Source organism: Staurois parvus, unplaced genomic scaffold (assembly GCF_062004578.1).
Source record: "Staurois parvus isolate SC_StPar_1 unplaced genomic scaffold, SC_StPar_1.0 ptg000012l, whole genome shotgun sequence".
Taxonomy (NCBI): Eukaryota; Metazoa; Chordata; class Amphibia; order Anura; family Ranidae; genus Staurois; species Staurois parvus.
The window spans coordinates 11,569,765-11,592,809 of record NW_028317808.1 but is presented as its reverse complement, the minus strand read 5'-3'; the positions used below and the strand labels follow the sequence as shown (position 1 = coordinate 11,592,809).

The 23,045-nt window shown below is 41.0% G+C and overlaps 1 protein-coding gene across 2 annotated transcripts in view; it reads left to right on the top strand.

The window, feature by feature from the left end:
* Positions 1-23,045, top strand: part of BNC2 (basonuclin zinc finger protein 2) — an 823,285-nt gene that overhangs the window by 15,752 nt on the left and 784,488 nt on the right. For both annotated transcript variants that reach the window (XM_089674765.1, XM_089674767.1), the window contains exon 2: positions 6,977-7,065. In XM_089674765.1, the coding sequence (XP_089530891.1) occupies positions 7,063-7,065 (3 nt within the window). In that variant the 5' untranslated portion in view covers positions 6,977-7,062. The remainder of the gene's footprint in view (positions 1-6,976; positions 7,066-23,045) is intronic.

Genomic DNA, 23,045 nt, shown 5'->3' with positions numbered 1-23,045 from the left:
CAATGCAGCGACAGGTGGACAGTAGTTCCAGCATATTTGAAAAACACTTTTATACATGCAGTTTTTCTTAAAATGCACACATATGAAAAAGTGAAGTTGTCATGACAACTTCACTACTATCAACTATGTACTATATGCTCATCGACATCTTAGAAAAAATGTATACCTAAATCCTGAGCTGATGAAATTAAACCATTTTTAGAAGATTCAAAATTAGCCAGGGAGCTTTTGTGTTGTTTTGTGCTGTGATGTGTTGTTCAAAGTCTTGTGTTTTGGCTTATTTCTCTACATGTGTATAACTATTTTTCAAAATGTTTTTTTTTAATTTTATCTATTATGTCTTCTTGAATTTATAAAGCAAAACAGATTTCTACCGTACATGTCCAGTGCTCTTACAAGTCATCTTACTTCAAGTGCATATTTTTAATAATTACATTGAATATTTGATCACTGCAGTTCCGTTCTAATAAGTGATCATTAAAACAAGGAATGAAAAAAGCGTGAATGATTTCAGTTAGATAAATGAGATATTTAGGTCCACAGGCATGGAAATGGGACTCAATACAGTTTGACAAGTTCATTAAATTGTTCCCCCACCAGGAGAGCACTCATAGAATACAGAAATGTACACCAGACCACAGAGATTTTGAATCAAGCACTTCTTTGTACAAGTCCTTAATGGCACTATTTGGCTCTGATTAGGGGCATAACTGCTGTATGTTTGAATGGGCCCAATGGCATAATCATTAAGGCCCCATCTGCCTCGGTACCCTACATCTGTAAGACATTTTCTCTAGTGCAGGGTCAGCAACAGGTCAATCACAATTGTTCATAATACACAATTTTGTCATGCTAACCATCCACCAGAGGTACTTCTTCCCCCCTATGCAGAGTGGAGCAGGACAGCATTGGCAAAACATATCTACCTGCATTGCCATGCTATTCCCCATGATTCTCCTCTCTCCTCCGCATCCATCCCAAAGGCTTACATGTGATGTCAATAAAAGCTTCTGGGATGGAAGTGAGAGGTGAATCAGCAGGAACCAGTGCGGCAGAACAGGTAGCTTTGTCTTGCAGCTACTTCTTTGCAACACTCTGCATATGGAGGGAGGAAGAAGTAGAATATAATGGTGGCACTGGGAGGGATATAATGGTGGCACAGAGGAAACATAATGGCACTGGTGGAGAACCCAGTGCAAAGAGGACCTGCTGTGTACAGGGGGATACTGGCAGCTGGGCACAGGGGCCATGTCAGTGTACACACAGGTCTACTCCAGGTCATACACATAAGTGGCCACTGTTAGACATCTGCATTACATGCTACTGAACCCTACAGTCTGTGCAATCTACTCATGACTTCTTCTCCCTGTTTTACATACTATTGACCTCTACATTTTATGTTGCTTACTCCTGACCCCTGTAATGTACATTACATATTGCTGACCTCTGCATTATTTACTCCTGACCCTCTTCACTCTACATTACTTGCTACTTACCTCTGTACTCTGTTACTTTCTACTCTCTGTGCTGCATACTACTGACTCCTGCACAGTACATTATATACTACTGACCTCTGAACAGTGCATGTCCTTGCCAAAATGTACACTGCTATAACAGGCAAAAAACCCAATCCAGCCAGCCAAGTAAACCAAGCCAGCTAGGCAAGAACTCAGACAAGCCTACTCAAATGAGTGAGCCAGGCCAAAACTCAAAACAAGCCAACCAGGCCAGAACTCAGACCAGGAAACTGGCTGGGACAGCCAGCCAGGCCAGAATTCATTCCAGCCATACTGGCAAGAAGTCAAACCAGCCAGCCAGCCCAAAACCCAAACCAGCCAACCGACCAACCAACCAACCAAACAACCAGACAATAACCCAGCTTCAGTTTAGCCAACAGACAAGAACATACACCAGAAAGCTAGATCAATCCAGATCAGACAATTAGCCAGACAACTAGCCAGCCAATCTAGAACTCAAACCAGCCAGCTAGGCCAAAACTTAGACCAGTCAGCCAGTCCAGAATGCAGCCCATCCAGGCCAGAATTAATTCCAGCCATACTGCCAAGAGCTCAAACCAGCCAGTTACACCAAAACCTAAACCAGCCAGCCAACCAGACAATAAATCAGTTTCAGTTCCGCCATCCAGATAGGCCAGACATACACCAGTCAGCTAGGCCAAAACATAATCCAGCCAACTAGCCAGCCAGTCCAGAACTCAAACCAGCCAGCCAGGAAAGAACTTAGCACAGCCAGTCCAGATCAAATCCTAACTTAACAAAATTGTGAATGGAAGTGAATGCCAAGTTTTTCATTGAACTTAAAATGGTAGGATACATTGATATTTTTACAGTGACATTTGTATTATCATATTTTTCTTCCAAGCTTCCTTACTTTTTTAATGAGACCTTTCTAGGTTATCTCCTTAAAAAAACATGCTGTCCTCTTTGCTACTCCCTGTTCTATGGTGACAGCACTGCCTTACTCTTAATTTAGTGAAATGCAGCCTTGTTAGCCTAGGACACACATTCCCTGTACAGTACAAGCTATTGTGTATTCACATAGAATGCCAGCACATTTACCTCTTTTACTTAGAAATTGCCACAGCTCAACTGACGTGTAGGCCATAGTGCGCTGAGGTGCACCAATGCGTGTTTACCAACTACAAGCCCACCACCAGAGCTGAAGTGAAGGAAGCCGCACTGTGAATCATTAACTTTATGTTTGTATTAAACAAATCCCAGATACATAGGAAATCCACCTGAGCTCCTTATTTGGCATGTTTAAATCTTACAGTGTGGCTTCCTTTCTGTACTTTGTTGTTTTGTATGGCTGGGACAAGTCAAGAGCCAACACCCAGGATTGAGCGGCTCAAGGACGAATATCTGTAGCAGAACCGAAGATTATATTTAAATTTATACAAATAATTAAAATTCTCTATTGGTTGCTATTATTATCATCATAGCCATCCTTCCCTTCCTATGAAAAACAAACTTGTTTTCACATTATTATTATACATGATTTATATAGCACCAACAGTTTGTGCAGTGCTTTACAAAATGAAGGCAGACATTACAGTTACAATATAATTTGGAACAAGAGGAAACAGAGGGCCCTGCTCATTAGAGCTTACAATCACATAGCTGGAGGTAATATTTCTAGACAAACATATATATATATATATATAAAAAAATATATATATCTTAGCCTTTGACATTCAGGGGATGTACCTTGCACAACCTTTAAGGTGGTAAGGCACACCTATCACCAGGCTTCAGCATACAAGCAGTGCTGGTTATTATATACAGTATAGAAAGTATGATGATGATGATGATGATTATAATGATACTATACATGTTAAATATTACATTATTAGTACATATATTAATATTACAGTCATTTGATCCCCCAATAAAGGATCACATGATCAAAAAATGTCCAGGTTTTCTGAAAGAACATTTCTGGCCCATGGAAGTATGTTGCTCTATACACGTCATGAGGATGTCAAGTGATTAAAGCATCTGTGAGGATTCATAAGATGCTTTGTGTACAGTGGGTCTGTTTTTTTTAAAGATACATTTTCACAATGTATCTTATGTCTGTGTGCATACTTTACAAAAGTGTTCAAATTATACTAAAATTTATCCTGCCACATTTTAGATAGCATAAACCACTATATAAAAAATCATTTTAGCCCACAATGCTGTTTATAATCATGTATATACAGTATGGTAGTCAGATTGCTTTTAATTTTCTAGGTTCCTCAAAAGGTTCCTAATTATGCAGCAAATTTTACAAAAAGGGATTTTGCTTATTTTATACACAGACTGTACTTGACATATGTTAAAAGATTTTTTTTTGTACTGTTCTTTGTATTGTAACATATGTTAAAAGATTTTTCCTGTAACATACCAAAGTTTTCTTTTTTTCAGTATAAAAAGCTTATAAAAGAGACCTTTACAACTTAGCCTTATGGTTAGTTAAATGCACTGTGTGTGATATACTAACCATTTTCTGGCCATAATTTTTGATACTTGTTAAGAGGTAGCCTGAACTGTAAAACGGCTAATATAGTAACATTAAGTATGCCATAAAGCTGTGTTTTTCTAATTGAAATAAGGAGATCTGTGATGCAAAGGAATTTTGTCTTGTTTACCTCTGGCTTTTGTGGCAGTTTATTTGCCGGACAAATTATGTATGTGTGTATATTTATTTATTATTTATTTCAGGTACTTATATAGCGCCGTCAATTTATGCAGCCCTTTACACATATATTGTATATATTGTACATTCACATCAGTCCCTAACCCTCAAGGGGTGTACAATCTAAGGTATATAGTCTTACTTAAGAAATAGAAGCTGATCACAAAGCAAATGTTCTGAGTTTTATCCGAGATTGGTTCCTGTAAAGCAAAGAAAGAGGAATGGGCACATTAGGTATATAATTATGTATATAATTATAATGCCTAATGACATCAACCCCCCAAGATGCATCTGGAAGGCAGACGTTTGCCTAGGCTGCTTCTTACTGAAAGTCCTAAGGATACAATGTTTTATATTTAACTTAGCAATGTAAGGTTGTCCTGTACAATCTGTTGCATATTTATTGAGTGTATGTTGTGGGGCCATTCATGGGATTGTGCATATTTCTTCCAAATGTAACGAACACTTTAGGTTTGGTTCTAAATTACAATCTTAGCAGGGTTGCAGCATGTCATAAAGGAAGAGTGACAGGCACTGGGTAAAACTGAATTGCAGGAAATTACTAATTTTTGTGGAGAGTATAAAGAAAAATATGTTTTTTTAGGTCTTTATTGTTGGAAGCCCAAAATGTTATAAAGCACTTTTTTTTTCTTTCTATGTCACATTTAATATGATAAAGTAGACTAAAGCAAACAATGTTTTAGTATATATATTTTTCCCAGAGTTCTCTTCAAATGAACAAAACCACTCCACATAACTGAATAAATTGTAATATTCCCCTGTGTCAATATGTATGTGGCTACTACTGTGGCTACTACAAACTTTATTTGTTAGCTTGGTTAAAGTGGAATTCTAGGCAGATATAAAAGACAAAAATGAATGCAGCTCTGTAATCATAAATAAATGATTATTTTATAAGTATCTGAATTTTACCTGTTCTGCATTTTCCTAATTATATGTAGCTAAGATGATGCAATTTGTTTTCCGTTCCACTATGCACAATTCTTCACACTCTAATGGTTTTGGCCAAAAAAAAGCAGGAAAATAATAATTGAATGGAAAAGGAGAATAAGGAATTATTTTGACCTGGTATCAGCAACTGCAGTACAAGAAACCAATATGTTAATTTGCTGACATGAAGCATGCTAATAGGAGAAGACAACAGAGTGACTGAGATCTGAGCTTATCTCTGTCCCTTGTTTGCTGTATGTTCTGCATTCTCCTAATTATATGTAGCTAAGATGATGCAATTTGTTTTCTGTTCCAGTATCCACAATTCTTCACACTCTTTAATGCTTTTGGCCAAAAAAAAGCAGGAAAATAATAATTGAATGCAAAAAGTTGAATAAGGAATGAATTAGGAGTAATTAGCATAAACTAAGGGTTGATAAGGTGTTAAACAGGGGAACATTTTATTAAAAAAAAACTTGTTTTACTTGCAAGTTGCTTTAACTGATATTGTGACATATTGTTACTTTTGTATCTTTTTGTTCATTCATCTACAGTTCAAAGAGATAAACCTTGATCTGCGGATGAATGAACAGAAAGATACAAAAGTAACAATATGTTACATTGTAGCTTTCTGTAGCTTCTTATAAACACTGTCTCGGACTACTTTTTTGACAGGAATAGCTCCTGACCTTCTCTCTGACCACAGCTATGCTGTCTTTGATTAAGTAAAACCAATACAGTTGCTTACTGGGGGGGTGGGGGTGCTGGCCAACAGAGAGTCTGCCTGTCCAATGATTACCATTTTTTGGCATGTGTAGCATGCCCAGTCTGCAACTAGTTAAGGTGAATCTCCTAGATTGTAAGCTCGAAAGAGCAGGGCCCTTGAACCCCTCGTGTATTGTTTTGTTACTGTATTGTCTCATGTACTGTCCCCCACTATAATGTACAGTGCTGAGCAAACCTTTTGGCACTATATAAATACTGTATAATAATAATAATAATAATAATTTCAGTTTATTTAATTTGATGGGATGCCTAGCACAGTGTGCCTTAATATATGAAGATGTGTGCATTTTGGTGCAGTGAAGTATGGTATGAATGGGCCATTCATGTGTTTTATATTTTAACTGCTTGCATCTTTTTTTTTCATTTTGTGAATGAAAAAGTTTTATTTTAAAAGAATAATGTGCTTTTAATTAGTCTGAATATTTTTTATATCTATAATAATGCTTTAACACAGTCAAAATGTACAATACATGGTATTTATCTGCATTCAGTTATAAATGCAGCTAAATACCATGTCTGAGTGTGGTTGCCAAATATAAAACTTTGTCTTTGTATATTGTTTTAAAAAAAGTCTACCCATTTTATTTCTGAGAAAGTTGGTGGAAAGATACTTTGGAGTGTGCATTACATAAAGGAACGCTGCTGTTCCATAAGGTTAGAAGAGGGTGAAAAAAATAAGAGCCCTAACCTCAGCTGAGCCATTAGGAAGTAAAGCTGTGGAGATAAAAAACAAAAAGCATTTTCCTCCTTAAAAATCACACCAAATATATGTTGCATTTATCATTTATACAGCTGTCCCACAACCATTATTGTCTGGCTTGTCCTTTACGCCATTGTGCTTTTTTATGTACAATGCACTGCTAACATTACCACCTAAATGTTTTCTTTATTATGAGCATAAAGCATAAGCGCCGCTTAACAAGTTGTAGAGGGCTTGCAATAAAACCAAAGCACTCACCAGTATAACTCCTTGTTTGCCTTCTTAAGCATTCAATTGATGAAATAAGATATGTTTATTTGCTTTTAACATTTTTTGCAGTGGAAGGCATCCACGGAGAAGCATATTGTCTTAGCAAATAAAAATAATAGAGAGCAGCTAGAGCAAAGATCTGTAAATACAGCACTATGGTAAGTGGACTACACATTACACTATACTTAGCTGGTGTTCTGTCAATTTGTAATTAAATACATTGACAACTGAGTGTGTAAATGCAATTAACCTTTTAAAAAAAATCATTTTTATTCTATATGTGGATGTAAGAGAGGCAGCTAATTTACTAGCAATGCTGTCAACCAAAGTACATCCAAATGGCATGGTGGTACCACGCATGGCACAGTGTACAATTTGGGGTCTATAACTCAGTGTTTTCATCAAAGAGTTACACAATTTTCACTCAAGAGTCCCCTTTTTTAACCATAAGATTCAATTAGAAAAATTAGTAAATAGTGGGTGACAGTTGTGTGAACCATGGGCAAAAACATTGATAACTATTGGTTCAGTCCACTAGCTCAGCTCCTGGCTCCTTCTAGAAGATCACATGTTGACATGCTTGTAACATCGCTGGGTCTGAAAAAGTAGTCCATGTTTGCAATCTCAAAATATTCACTCTAATAATCTGGCCATTTCCAGCGTAGAACCAAGATTTTACAGACCCAGTAGTCTTTGTTCTATTTCTGTCTGTTCTGTTTGAGACCCACAGATGTTTATGGGAAGAATCCAACTCCCAATTAAACAAAGTTTCTCTAGAAGTGTACGTATAAAACCATAGGTTAAATAGCTGCATGTACAGTATTTCTCAAGGGGTTCTCAAGCAGGGTTCTGTGGAACCCTAGGGTTCCTACAGAGGTTGCTAGGGGGTCCTCAGGCAACAAGCGATTTCCTCCTCTCTCAGACCAGTATTCACCGACACCAATGATCAGTTTGCTGTCTGTAAAGGGGAAATTCTTCCCACACATGTAAGGAGCATTCTTCACACACCCTCGCTCTAATGTACTGTGAGCTGTAATTGTAATAATTATTAGCAGGGGTTCCCTAAAGCCAAAAAGTTATTTCAGAGGTTCCTGTATGGTAAAAAGGTTGAGAAAGACTGATTTAGATGCTTGCATATCATTTTTGTTCTAGAGCAGTGGACTCCAGATTGCGGCCTGGAGGCTGGATATGGCCCTTTGATTGCCTTTATCTGGCCCTTGGGGCACTATTCCTCCATCTTACACCAATGATGAGGCACCATTAGTTCCATCAAGACCAGTGATAAGCCACTATTTCTCCTATAGCATCATTGATGGGGCACTACTTCTCCCACTGACACCATTGATGGGACACTATTTCTCCTACAAACACCATCATTGGGGTACTATTCCTTCCACTGACACCATCGATGGGATACTATTCCAACCCACTGATACCAACAATGAGGCACTATTCCTCCCACTGACACTATTCATTGGGCACTATTCTTCCCACTGACACCAAGAATGGGGCACTATCCCTCCCATTGACAGCAGGGTATTTTCTACTCAAACAGGCCACAGTCTGGCCCCCTAAAGCCTGAAGGACAGTAAGCTGGCCCTTTGTTTAGAACATTTGGAGACCCCTGTTCTAGAGAATCCCTTAAACTCAGCTCACTCTTATATGCAAATACTGACAGTAACTAGAAACTTTCAGTATTCATAAAGGTAACTTGATGAGTAGGTGATGGCACCTCATCTCTTCACATAGTGGAAACCAAATATAGGAGAAAATCGGAACTTGTCCCATGTCCCTATGTCATCACAAACCAGCAACACAAAATATTCAACAAAAGCTGTATTTATTACATATATGGTTAAAATTTCATAATAAAATTGTGTTCACCAGCATTGTTACATCCAAAGGGAATGACTCAGCATATAGTAGAAGCCTCTGATGACTGATCCTTCCAGATTTTCAGTTTGTTACTCATTGTGCAGGCTTCCCAATTATTTAAAAGTTTTCATATAAGCTTGAATATGGACCAAGTCAAAAACTCAACTAGAAAAGTAGAAAGAAAGCAGTTGGGCCATTCCATTTCTCTAGTTGAGCCAAGTACTGATTTCCAACTTGAAGTAAGCATTTCTCAGTTTCCTGGTTGCCCTATAACATATGTTTTATTGCTCGTAAGAGGCAGATAATAATGTTTTATGCCATTACAGCTTTGTTTCATCATCAGCTTTTAAGTGGTTGTGTCAGTTTGTGGATTTTTTTTTTATAGGGACACAATTACTTTATGTGGCCCTGTCAGAGAAAGGGTTTTTTTTATAGGTTAAGTACAATTAACCTGTGCAAACAGTACACATGTATCATTGCAAATAATGCACAACTGCACAGAATTTATATTTATCTAAATGTAAAGCATAAATCCATTAAATAATATATTGTACACACAAAGAATTGCTACTGTGTTAAAGATAGCATTTGAAAAATATCCTACAATAGCATAGTATACACTGGTAGCATAGCATACACAGAAAAAAGCACAAAAACTGAAAGAGAAAGATATTTATTTGTGAGGTACATCAGTTAAACTTGACTCGCTGTTATCACTTGACATGATACATGTTTGTTCTGAGTCTTCAGAAACAGCATATTTATTGATTAAAATGGAAAGCACGTCAGCATTTTTCTAAAATGTACTTTTAATGTCAATAACATCAGAATATAGTCCCTTCTTTGAATTCCGTACTGGCGGTGAAAGGTAGGTGGCATTAAATATTGAGCACACAAAAAGAAACAAGAAATATGTCACAGTTAAAGAGGAACCGTTTTCCGTAAACTTCGCCTCGCGTTTTTAGTCTTGCTGAAGTCAGCCTAAAACAAACACATTTTACAGTGTTGATTCTGGAGGCAGAATTGTCAAGTAGTCAACTATTGAATTTTATGTGTGTAAAAGTAAAATGTTTGGAAGGATACAATTCCCGGGAAATATCTTTACATTGTCTGGTTTATTTCTCACTCCGTATTTCTTTTAAATAAAATAAAATTGCAAATTGATGTCTTTAGCCTGACTTCAATAGCTTGTACTGTTTGATATATTGTCTGAAGAGCATTGTGTGGGCTAGCATTTCCTAAGAGAGTATCACAACATTCATATTAATCCAAGACTTATGCTATCCATATATGGAGAGAGTATTTTATGCAGTACTGGTCATTCTGATGGCATTGCAGAACTGTTGGCTAGAATATTTACTAAGAAACATTAATTGAAGTGGAGTTCCAAAGAATGAATAGGTGCAAGTCAAAAGATCAGGTTGATTTCCCATCTGATGTGCTGCCCTATAATCTGAAGGAAACACTGGGGCCAATTTACTAAAGGCTGAGCACTTCGCACAGGAGGGGAGTTTTCCCCAGAACGTAGTGAATGTAGTGAAATCTCTCTTTGCAGTGAACACCCAATCACGTGTAAGGAAAAAAAAACACAGTATTTTTGCTTGCGCATGATTGCAGGATGGAAGTCATCAGGGTTTCACTTAATTTACTAATCTCTGGGGAAAACTTCCTTGCAGAGTGCAACTTCCCTTTCAAAGGGAACAGTCTTTTTGCCTTTAGTAAATCAACACCACAGTGTTTCTATTAGGTGATTATGTACAAAATAATGTTAGTGGATTAGGCAACCTTAGAGCATGCTAATTATCTACTAATTCACTCAGCTAATCTTTTTCTTCTCCTTTATGCTAGACATAATCACTTAACAGTGACTTTTAAGGTGTATGTAAAGCCAATTTTCAAAGCAGGGAAGTGTTAAAATGCATCAGTTAACTGCATATGTCCTATTTGGAGAGAATTCCCTTCATTTCCTTCCCAGAGATGCAACAGGAGGTAAAAGGAAATCTCTAGAACATGAGGGGAATTCCTCTTCTAGATACAGTAGTTGTCATACGGAATAGGTGTCCCCAATAAAGATTTATGTTCACTTCTTGCTGTGGTGACAACTGTAATATTCTGTAATTGTCATCACTTTCTGCCTTGTAGACAATGATCACCTGCACACTGTGCGGGTGAATCTAATATCAGAATCAGGAGCACAGACAACAAGAAATACTTTCCAGGGGTTCCTTCCCTGCTCTAAATTGTTTCACTTTTATTGTTTTTAACCTATTTTCTTTTTCTTGCAATATGTTATCATGTAAAGGTAAGAAGTAATACTATAGCTCAGAGGGCTTTAGAGATGTGTTGGGGATTCAGGTATTCATTCCAAATGTAACATAGCACTGAAATTGGAAGGTTTTTGTACATCTTAAAAAGATACTGTGACTGAGGTGCGGCGTTTCCTAGGGCAGCTGGCCTGGAGATGTTTGGGATGGTTATATCCATAGCACTGATGGTCCAGGAAAGGTCCAGATAATCGGGGCTGGTAGGAACCTGTTGGGAATGGTCCTGGGGCTGGGGCAATGGGTTGCAATAAGGGTGTTGTGGGGATGCCAGGCAGAGGACAGACAGGGCTCTGGGCCTTAGGTGGTTCAGTCCCCAGCTTCTTCCAAAGTGGCTTGATGGTAAGGACCTTATCCACTAATGCAGCAGCCTGCTCGAGGGTGACAGCGTTCCTTTCCTTCACCTACTCTTGCACCTCCTCTGGGCATTTGGCATAGAACTGTTCCTTCAGAAACGCCTGAATAATGTGTTCAGTGCCTGTTTTCCCTCCAGCCAGCTTCGGTAGGCCCGCAATGTGCGCATACATTTTGAAGAACGGCTCAGAGTGGCAAAAGCGACAACTGCACCCCTTTCCAACAGGCCTACCAGTCCTTATGAGTTATCCTTGGTGGGTCAGACACAAGGGGTCGTGGGCTGAGGAGGGATTCTTATCTTTTGAAGCCCCCCAGGGTTTTCCATCCAGGGTGGCTCTGGGACCCAAGATGGCCTTCTCCTCCTTATACCAGATGATCCAGGGGCTCCTGGGATTTGGGGTCGGCTGATGCATCCAAGAGGTGCTGGGACTTTGATATGAGTTTAAACAAGGTAGTGTGAGGGCAAAAAACACTTGAAGAGCTCAGTGGTTCAGGCTAGGCTGCTCACAACAGGCAAGGCCACCTTACTGTGGGTACTCCAGCAGGTTACCAGGAAAAAGTGTGTACATATGGAAGGCATGCCAGACCAAAAGATAAGATTCCAAATTAATTTATTGATGCTATGTATGTCTGCATCAGCAGTCAAACTAAGTTTTCTTAGTAGTACCGGACTGGGCACACAGCAAGAATGGCAGACCTTTGGCAAAATGGGGTTTAGGCGACTCACCAGCCAGCAGTTAAGAGCATCGGGGCTGAGAGAGCTAGGGGTCGGTAGCAGAAGCAAGCCAGGCAGGGGCCTTCCACAGTACACAGGGTTCTGGTAAGGGGGGGGGGTTGTTGAGGTCTGGTTGCAACACAGGACCTCTCACAGCAGGGCTAAGGGAAGAGCAAGCAGGTATTTATCTCCGGAGCTGGGCACTATCCCATCACTAGGCAACTCAAAGCCTGGTGTCTGGTTGCCCTGACAACAAACCCCATCCTCTCTGCCCCATCCTCACTCACGGTGCGCGTGTCTCCAGTGGGCACGGAGCATAGGAACAGCGGGATTGCCCTGTGCCTGCCGAGATAGAAGACATGGGGCGTGCGGTGACAGGCATGTAGCCTGCATGTGGTGAATCCACATGCAGGTGTAATGGGAAGGCAGACTGCCTAGTGCACAGCTGGGAAGAGGTGATGAAGCCCTCAGTAGGAAGCAGCTCTCTGGTGCCCAGCATGGAAGTTATGTAGTCTGTGTGTGGGCACCAGGGAATGCAATGGCGAAGAGCTTGACTATGTGGGGAATGGTGGGCAGATGGGGGGTTTGGAGGAGCTCGGTGAGTAATCATGACAGATAAATGATATCTTTATTCTCCATAAATAATCTATGCCCATACATTATAGCCCTGTACTCTATTTTTCATGAAATTGCTTATTGCTGTTTTTCTGTTTCTTTGTAATGTCGTCTTTGAGATCCCAAACCTCTACTTTTTACTCCTCACTTACATTTGTTTTGAATGGGCAGTGCACATCAGTCATGATCACTGCTTTATGGACAATACTAATACCAGTTTATCTTAGGAGCAAGCAAGAGAAGGTGGTTATATTCCTATATACAGTGGGACCTTGAAGAACCTACCTAGCCAACCTCTAACAGGAAGTCAGACTACAGCAGCAAACAAAGGAAATTTAGAGATTTTGATATTTTAACTAGACTTAGTATCATTTTAAGGCTTGGTTTGCTTGATCAGATTTTTTTGTTTTGCATGATTTTAATAATATTTCAGTGTTTTCAGATTAGCATCATTGTATTACTAGAACACTCATTGGCTTTGTTTGTTGCCTGGAATTTCTGGGAAAAAAAATAGCATTTTGCAAGTAAAATGTCTTGAAAAGAGTATTTCATGTTTTTGTTGTCCAGTTTATTACTGCACCTGTAATCGTGAATTGATGGCCAGGCTGTTTGACCAGCACACACTTGCACTGTCTGAGCCCCTAGTGATCCAAATCCTATGACTGTTGGGTGATGCCTATTGAGGCAAAACTATGGAAGTGTATTCATTTTAACATTTGCTGTATGTGCCTCTACAATTTACTTAGCCTTACAAATACAAACCCTCTTCTTTTAACAACTTGCCTACCGCTCACTGATACCCCATTTGTGCCCAGGCCATTTTCAGCTTTCAGCGCTGTCATATTTTGAATGACAATTGCACGGTCATGCAACATTGTACCCATATGAAATTTGTTTATTTTTTTTCTCACAAATAGAGCTTTCTTTTGCTGGTATTTAATCGCCACTGAGTTTTTATTTTTTGCACTATAAACAAAAAAAAAGCATCACATTTGAAAAAAAGTTTTTCTTTCTTTCTATTATAAAATTTTGCAAACAGGTAATTTTTCTCCTTCACTGAAGTGCATTGATGAGGCTGCACTGATAGGGAGCACTGATGGGCACTGATAGGTGGCACTGTTGGGCACTGATGAGGTGGCACGGATAGGTAGCACTGAGGGGCAATGATGAGGTGGCACTGATGAGGCGGCATTGGTGGGCATTGATGAGGAGGTACTGGTGATTCTGCACTGATACGCAGCAATGATGGTCACTGAAAGGCGACACTGATGGGTGGCACTGATGGTCAGCACTGACTGATGACACTGACTGGCAGCCCTGACTGGTGGCACTGCTGGGCACTGATGGGCAGCACTGATGGGTGGCACTGCTGGGGGTTCTGCTGGGGGGCACTTCTGGGCCCTGATGGGTGCCACTAATGGACACTGGTGGGAGGCACTGCTGGGCACTGGTGGGTGGCACTGCTGGGCAACACTGCAAGGACTGATCATTAGGGCACTGATCATCAGTCACAGCATGAGGAATGTACTGCCGACAGGCAACTGTATTTACTCGGTGATCTGTTGTCCCATTGGACACAGCTGATAGCTGATCATGTAGTAAAAGGTAGCAGTGATTGGCCTCTTACCTCATCATGTAATCAGCTGTAATCTACCTCATCATGTAATCACGGAGACTGCTGGGGGGGGGGCGCCCCCGGGGGCGCATGGGAGGGCATGTTCTGGGATGACGTCATATGATGCCTTCCCAGAACTGGGTAACCACGCTGTAGCCATCATTCGGCTATGGTGCAGTTACCAAGTGGTTAAAGTGGAAGAAAAACGTAAGACTAACTATTCTTAAAAATGTTCCCTCTCTCCTCCTCCTACCTCTTCTGCCCATCCTGTATAAAAAAGATGTGTACACTTATCTATTTTTAATCTGCTTTGGTCTGGTCACGTGACCCTACAGCTTCAGCTCCCCTGTGTCAGTGAGTGGCTGTTTCAGTTGAAAGGAAAGAGTTGGTTGGGCTCTGGGAACCTATGTCTGACACTATGGCTCCCAGGAATACACAGCCATTGTTGAGCGCCCCCCTGTGCTGGAGCTGCATGGTCCTGTGACTGGACCAGACCAGCATAAAAATAGGGCAATATACAGATATTTCTTAGACAGGTTAAGCAAGATACTGTAGGTAGGAGGAGAGGAATGGAACATATGTAAGAATAGTTAGGCTTAGGGAACTCTATCACACTGAAAGCCAAGTCTCAATTGCTTGTTCTTCTGAAGAAACATATATATTGTATACCCAGCTGAACTTAATTTACCAGAGCATAGCTCACTGTAGCTTGTGTGCTTTATTTTGAATAAGCAACAATATTTATATTGTACTCAGCACACAGTCTGTGATTGACAGCCATAACTCTGTTCCTCTGTGTTGTGTAAAAGGGGGTGTGTCCCTTCCCTATTATCAACTCTCAGGGCTCTCCTCACTGAGATCTGCACAGTGTAACTTCAGTTATCCACACCCTGCTTTCTGAAAGTTAAAAACGCTGTATAAATTCTGCACTTGGAAAAACTGTAGAGAAGAGAGGGAGGCAGATAAACAGGTACAACTTAAATAGGAGGATTTGTTAATCCCTGTGTATTGTCTCAGGCTAGTTCACTGAGTGTTTGTAAGGGTGTACAACCTCTTTACCCAATCTTATATTCTGAATGCATTATATTTACACATTCTATATGGTTATCTAGTTAAATGGTAATATAGTAGCTTGAGGTCAGTTTTAAACTGTAATTTGTAAAGTAGAATTAAAGACAAAACATATTTTTTTTATTTTTGGTAAGGGGGGGTTATACCCTTTTCAGGTGTTTTTTGCCATCTGTGTCTCATTGGAGAGAATTCCCATAACTTCCTGTCTTATAGTCAACACAGTCACCAGAAATAGCATTATCATTGGAAAATATCCCTTTTTTTCTTTTTCTGGTGACCACTCAAAATGTGAGATTTTTTTCACCTTTCCTGATGAAACTTACTAGGGAAAGAGAAGGTGAGTTTCCCTAATGGGGACAAAGAAAATGATGACCTGACAGGTATTCTCATCTCACTCCACTCTACCTAAAAAAAATTTCTGCCTTTCGTTATATTTTAAGTTCAAATGGTTTTCAAACTAATGTTTTTTATTTATTTTCATCAATATGTATCCAGTTATTACTTTACAAATGAACATGTAATACATGACAAAGGATTACCAAAGCACTATGCGTTATCTAAAGTGACAGCACAGCAGAAGCCTCCTTCCTGGAGGTTTGGTTTGTCTAAGTATAACCTCAGACTAAGACTTCAAATAAAGCAGTCAGAGTTTTTGAGATGAGTCATTCACGTTGTGTGTGTAAATGATCGTTTTTACTTTGGATGAAAAGTAATATAAATGAGAATAAGAGCATATAGCTAGCAAGACCAAGGTATCAAGGTAAAAATCTTAATGAATTGTAATGATAGATTTCTCTCTAAGATTTGCTTTGTGTTTAGTGTCCCATCTTTAGCCTCTCCTTGTTTCTTCATTTTGCAAACTTACCGCCTCTGAACCTGAAGACTTTCCCTTTCTTTTTTTTTTTAACAGCTGCGTTTATTGAAATTGTACAAAAGTATAACAAGGCAAGGTACATAAGAACAGGAAAACGTAAGGCAGTCAGTATAAATACGATTCACATGGAATTTCAATGCTAAATATCATACGGCGTCAACTGAACATCCTTAACGAAAAAAAAGGGGAGGGGAAAGGGGGGAGGGCCTCCATCACTAAATTGGTAAAATTAAACACGTGAATCCAAATTCTGGTTGCTATCAGACATTGCCACCAGATGTGATACATAGAACCCAAGCCGGTGTTATGATCCGCCAGGTGGTGCCTCTGGCTGCCCACTTGACAGACCTACCCAAAGCGTGGAGTCTAAGTCCCGGTCTGTGCTTTCACCAGGGCCTCTGATGGTGGGGATGGACTTGTAACAGACCAGGACCAGGTCACGACCTCTGAGCAGGCCCACCAGTGGCAGAGGGAACCTTCGGGGATGTATAGGTACCGGGAGAGCCAGATGTGAGGAGGCCGGCAGGACCTAGCAGGATGGATCACGAGCAGTGGTCCCGTGGGGTAGGCGAGGTACAGAATCGGCAGGTGGAGAGTCATCAGGTCACACGCAGGGTCAGCAGGATAAGTCAGTCCGCAGATAGGTCAAACAAGCCAGGAGTCAGGAGGGGAGAAGGCAGAGTAGTCAGGACAATCCGGGTCAAACACAGGAGAAGGCAGCGTAGTCAGGACAATCCGGGTCAAACACAGGAGAAGGCAGCGTAGTCAGGGCAATCAGGGTCAATAACTCAGGTACAGGAACTCAGGAACACAGATAGACCTTGCGGCGATTAGTGACAGTGCAGGGCATCTTTAAATATTGCGCCCTGCACTGTCATTGGCCGTCCAGGACGCGCCCCCGGGCTGTCATTGGCCGCCCGAGGCACGCCCGTGGCTCCTACTGCGCATGCGCGGCGTCCTGTCATCTGCGGCTCGCCGGGACCTGGTGCTTGTGTCCCGGCGTGAGCCGTCGCCAGTGCGCGTGCGCCGGCCGACAGGACACCGCGATCCCTGACAGCCGGAAACATATCGCAGAAGAAGATGGATGCATCCTCGCAGTCCGAGTACGGACCAAGTACCATCTCAACAATGCTTTATAGTTTGCTCAAATTAGGATAGAAATTTTAGATAGTGCCAGGGCAATATCTTGCCAAACCGATAGTTTGTAATTGACATTCAGGTCCCGTTCCCATTCATCCACATAAGGAAGCTTACTGTTCGGATCAGTGAGGAGAGCATACACTGTGGATACACAACCTCTGGGGAAATCCCTATTCTGGCAGGAAAGTTCAAAGTTGGTGAGTAAGGATGATTCATCCAATAAAGTAATGTTCGAACGCATAAATGAGACAATCTGGTTATATCTGAAGATTTCGGTAGAGGGCATTTGTAGCTTATCTTTAAAATGCTGTAAAGAGTGTATTCAAGCACCATTACGGTAGTCTCCTATCTGCAGCAGTCCTTTATTGATCCACCATTGAAAAAGGGCAGGTACTAAGCCAGGTAGAAATTCAGGGTTACAAAAAAAACGGAGCTAAGGGTGTGTGTGGGGATGCTAAAGACTTGTGGTGGCATACTCTGTCCCAAACTGTCAAAGAATATGACAAAGTGGAGCATAGTATAGGAGGGTGCGATTGATTAGGAAGCCAAAGTAACGTGCCGAATGCTAGGGAGTGGCAGGAGAAAGCTTCGATAGAAACCCAGAGCGGGGTAGATCCCCCAGCAGTGGTGTAGTCCAATTGGGCAATTTGAGCAGCTTGAAAATATGTGTGGAGATTAGGAAGGCCAATCCCACCTCGCAATTTACAGGTTTATAATGTCTTTTGATTAATTCGAGGTCTTCTATTATTCCAAACAAAGCGGAGAACCTCAGCTTGTAGATGCTGAAACTTCCGTCTCGGAATTGGTACCGGTAAAGTTCAAAAATAATATAGCAATCGGAGCAAAAATGTTGTTTTAATCGAGTTGACTTTGCCAAACCAGGATAAGGAATAGTCAGCCCAACGATGAAAATTATCTTTAAGTTGTTTAAGGAGGGGAGGGTAATTAGCTTGATAGAGAGTCTTGACTGAAGCGGCTAAATGTATCCCTAAATAGGGCAACAGATTACTTGCCCATTGAAAATCCTAGGTAGTTCTAAGCTGCTGTTCTACAGAAATGGGTAAGAAAACATTAAGGGTTGCCGTTTTTGGGGAATTTAGGGAAAGCCCAGAAAGAGCAGAGAATTTGGGTAACAGGGATAATAAATTAGGTATGCGTATCAAAGGGGAGGCAATATACATAAGAACTTCATTGGCAAATAAGGCACAGATGCCATGGATTTGGGAATGGGATCAGATGGCCATAGCTAGGGCTTCAATCACTAGTGCAAAAAGCAATGGGGAAAGTGGACAGCCCTGTCAAGTGCCTCATCGAATTGGAAACACGGAGAACCTGTAACCTCTAATGGAAACTTGAGCCGAGGAAGTTTCATATAACAAGTGCAATAAAGTGAGAAACATACAACCAAATCAAAAAGCCTGTAAGGTAGTAAACAAATATTCCAACGTTAGGCTGTCGAAGGCCTTATGAAGGTCCAAAGAGAGAAGCAAAAGTTCCCTTGAAAGAAGAGCATCCCAATTAGAGGGGACAGCTGAGATCAGAGTGACAGACCAGCGAAGCTGGTCCAATTTTTGATGACCAGAGATGAAACCTGACTAGTCCTTATGAATATATTGTGCCAAAAAGGAATTAAGGCGCAAAGCCAGAAGTTTCGTTAGGATTTTCAGGTCACAATTGATTAATGAGATAGGGCGATAATTATGGACATCGGTAGAATCTTTATTGGGTTTGGGAATGACATAAATATGTTTGTTCTCATCCAAAGGAACCACTCCGTCCTCTCTTAAAGAGTTAAAATAAAGAGTCATATGGGGGAGATGTTTAGAAAAATGTTTATAGTAGGTATTGGGGAGACTGTTGGGGCCTGGGGATTTATGTGGTGATAGCAATTTAATAGGTTGTTCCATAAGCTCTCTATAGGTTTCAGCGAGGGATGGAAGAGGCAGAGTCTCCAGAAAGGATCGAGTTGAGGAAGGCCCAATTGGTTGGGGTTGACCATATAGGGTAGCATAAAAGTCATGAAATTCCCAAAAGATCTTCTGAGGATCTTGTGTGATATGACCCCCCGTGAGCCAAAGTTTAGGAAGCGCCAAGTGAATATATTTAGGGGTAAGCTTATGCGCTAAAAATTAACCTGGTCTGTGCTGCAGAATTTATGAATCATCCAGCGCAGTTGCTTTTCTGCTTTTGTGGTGAAACAGAGGTTAATTTTAACCAGGCTTGCTCTACCTTAGATAATAGGTCGGAGTTTGGGCCAATTTTATGTTGGGCGACTAAGGATTCATATTCTCTAGATTTGGCAGCAGTCAACTCTTTGCGATATTTTTTAATTCTGGAGGACAGTTAGATAAAGAGGCCTCTAACAGAAGCTTTGTGGGCTGCCCAATTAATAGCAGGAGTCGTATCTTCCGCTTTATTAATTGCAAAGTAAGACTTCAAATGTTCACCCACTTCTAGAAAGTAGGACTCATTGCTAAGTAGGGACTCATTTAGTCGCCAGTGTGGTTTGGTCAGTTTGACTGTCAGTTTAGAAAGCGTCAGTATCACAGGATCGTGGTCCGGCCAAGGCGTCGATATAGTTTTGGCTGAGTGTAGTTTAGATAGCATTTCCGAGAGGAGAAAGATATATATATATTTTTTTTTTAAGTCCGCAAACGTGCAACTATAAACGTAAAAACCCGTAAGTGTTCACAAAAAAAGTGCAAGTGCAAAACACCACACGAAAAAGTGCACTTAGGGGTGTGCTGTGTCCTACACCTAAAGGGGCTTGGACCGCTTACCCTGATCCCCCGGGGCACGAAGCTCCTGACGGGGACAAGGTTCCCAATTGGTCCTCCTGGCCAAAAGGCCTGGTGGACCACCGTTCCTTGTGTCCAGCCGAAGCCAGACACACAGTACTCGGTCAGGGGGCTCTCCCGAAGAAAAGCCCCCTAGGGATCAGGGGAGGAAGGAACCAAAAGGCCACACATCCTCCCCCTAGACTTCAGGGTAGGCCCGAGGACCCACACCCTCCATCCGTGAAAACACACGCATAAGCGAAAGAAAAAAATGACAAACGTGGGAGGTGAAATAAATTAAATAAATAGAAAATAAAAAAGTGGTACCGTGCCAAATTGTGCACAGACCAGGCCCTGAGGCCCGTAGCAAAAATTGCCCTGGTCCTAGCCAAAAGGCCTGGTCCTTAGGGCGCTGTGCAAAAAGAATTTAAAAACAGTGACCATGTGCCATGTTCACACAGTGGGGTCCCACACCCAGGTGTTACTAGTGGCACCCCTGAGAGCATCTACTCAGGGGGCACCGAGTTTGCGGACTTTCTGCCTCCTCAGCCCATGGCCAGACCAAGGTAGATCCGTCCAAATCAGGAGGTACTGGGTCTTTCCAGTGTTCCCGGAGGAATTACTCCCAGGGCCCCAGAACGCATCTTGGCGCTCCCCGGTTTCTGTCCCTCCGGTACTAGCCTTCCGGACCCCCATCATACCAGTGAGGGTACTATACAACAGCCATCCCCGCAAAGCTAGAATGGCCGGGAGCACCCCCACTGGACACTGATAAGAACAGATACTACACTTGATCAAGATATGGTCTATACAAGCATAATGATTATAAGCTCTAGAGAAATGGGAGTAATCTCTAGAGGTGGGATTGACTTCCCTCCACTCATCGATTAAATCATAGTTATGCAAAAGTTGTGCAAAGTCATGGCTTTGTTTGGGAGGGGATTTAAGTTTGATTACGTGAGATTTTTTAAGTGTATGATTTACTGCTAGATTTGAATCCCCCGCCAAAATAACATCTTCCAGTTTAATAAATAGAGATTTAAATAGGGATCGGCAGAAGGCCACCTGATTCGTATTACGGACATAGTAAATAAGATTACCCTCTAATTGTCCCTTAACTAAAATGAATCGCCCTTCCTTTTCCCTTATCACTTTAGTTTTGGTGAATGATAGTTATCTGGAAAGACAGAGTGCCATCTCTCTCTTTTTTTCAGAGGTGTTAGCAAAAAAAACAAACCGGAAAATCTCTATGAATATACCTGGGAGTAAATGAAGGGGCAAAATATCTTTCCTGTAAAGCAACAATATCAGCTCCCAGGGACTTATAGTAAGAAAATATTTTGAGTTGCTTAGAAGGGGAGCCTAACCCTTGAACATTATGGGAAAGCAATAGGATCATTGCAGTGCGGTGTCTTAAGGTAGACATGGAAAGCAAGTGATACAGTTATAATTAGACAAACTCACCCACCCGCACAGGATATCGAGTTTTCAAGAGCTTTTCGGGAGTCCTGGGTTGAAAATAGTAAAAAAGATTAGGAGAGTAAAGGAGGCAGAAAAAGAGAAACAATAGACGCCAAGGCCGAGGGATGGCCCGGATCCAACTAACAGGCTAAATAGTAATATGTAACATAAGATAATAAAATAATAAATATTCTAGACATGAAGTCAAGGGACGAAAGAGTCTCCACAAGGTCAAACAATGCAGAGAGTCTTTCAAGTAGGGAGAGGGTATAGACTCTTCCCGGCACCCCGGGGTCCATATGAAATGTATATGAGAGGCTCCTAAGGCCACAGAATTATTATACAAAAATATAACAATCTAAATAGTTAGAGGACATCGCTGCTAGGGTACAAGGCATTTTAGAAAGAAAAAACATTTTAAAAACATATATGTAGGCGGAGGTCATTGACCCATGTTGGGGCAACTGAGAGACCTCCATTAAAGGAATCCTCAGCTAGCAGGAAACAGAGTCCTCAAGGCACCCAATGTGGGGTTGCAGATTTCTTCCTGGGGGTGGAGGACCAAAGGGGTGAGAGTGGAGGAGGTGGTCCATTAGCTTTGGACTGGTTCCGGGAGGTTGGGCTAAGGGAAAAACAAGCCCAAGTTCGGCAAAATGTTTTCCCTTTCAAGAAATTTGGAAAATTAATAGGATTTGCCATTATAAATGAATTGTAGGCGAAACGGATAGTTCCATCTGTAGCAGATGTCCCGCTGGATTAGGGGCAAGAGTAGCAGTTTGAAGGCCCTCATTTTTTGAATGGTTGCTTGAGAGATGTCTGCGAAGACATGAATCTTGTAACTGCACTTTTTTTTTTTTAATGCCAATTTGCTATCTTATTTTTTTTTCTGTGTTTTTCTGCATTCTTTTTTTATCTCCTTGCATAGCAACCAATCAGATTTTATGATTCAACACATTTAGCAGCCATGCAAATGTTCCTTTATAGATGTGCAATAAATAACTTTCTCAAACAGATGGAAGTCAAGATAAATTACCAAAACTGGTCTGAAATCTTCACAGTTCTGTATGCTACTACTGCACATTCTACATGCAAAACTTTCTTGGTGCAAATAAAATCTAAAGAAATCTGGGATTCAAATTAAAAATAAATATAGATTTTATACACTGGCGGAACCTCACTTGCTCAATTAATTTTGGCTTGTTTGATGTATTGATTCTGTGGAATATAACCTTCTGTACATCTAGAGGAGGTTGTTGACTGCCTGCTCACTGCGTGGTTCTGTTGTTCTGATATAATGTGCATGTAGTCAGTCAGCTTAAC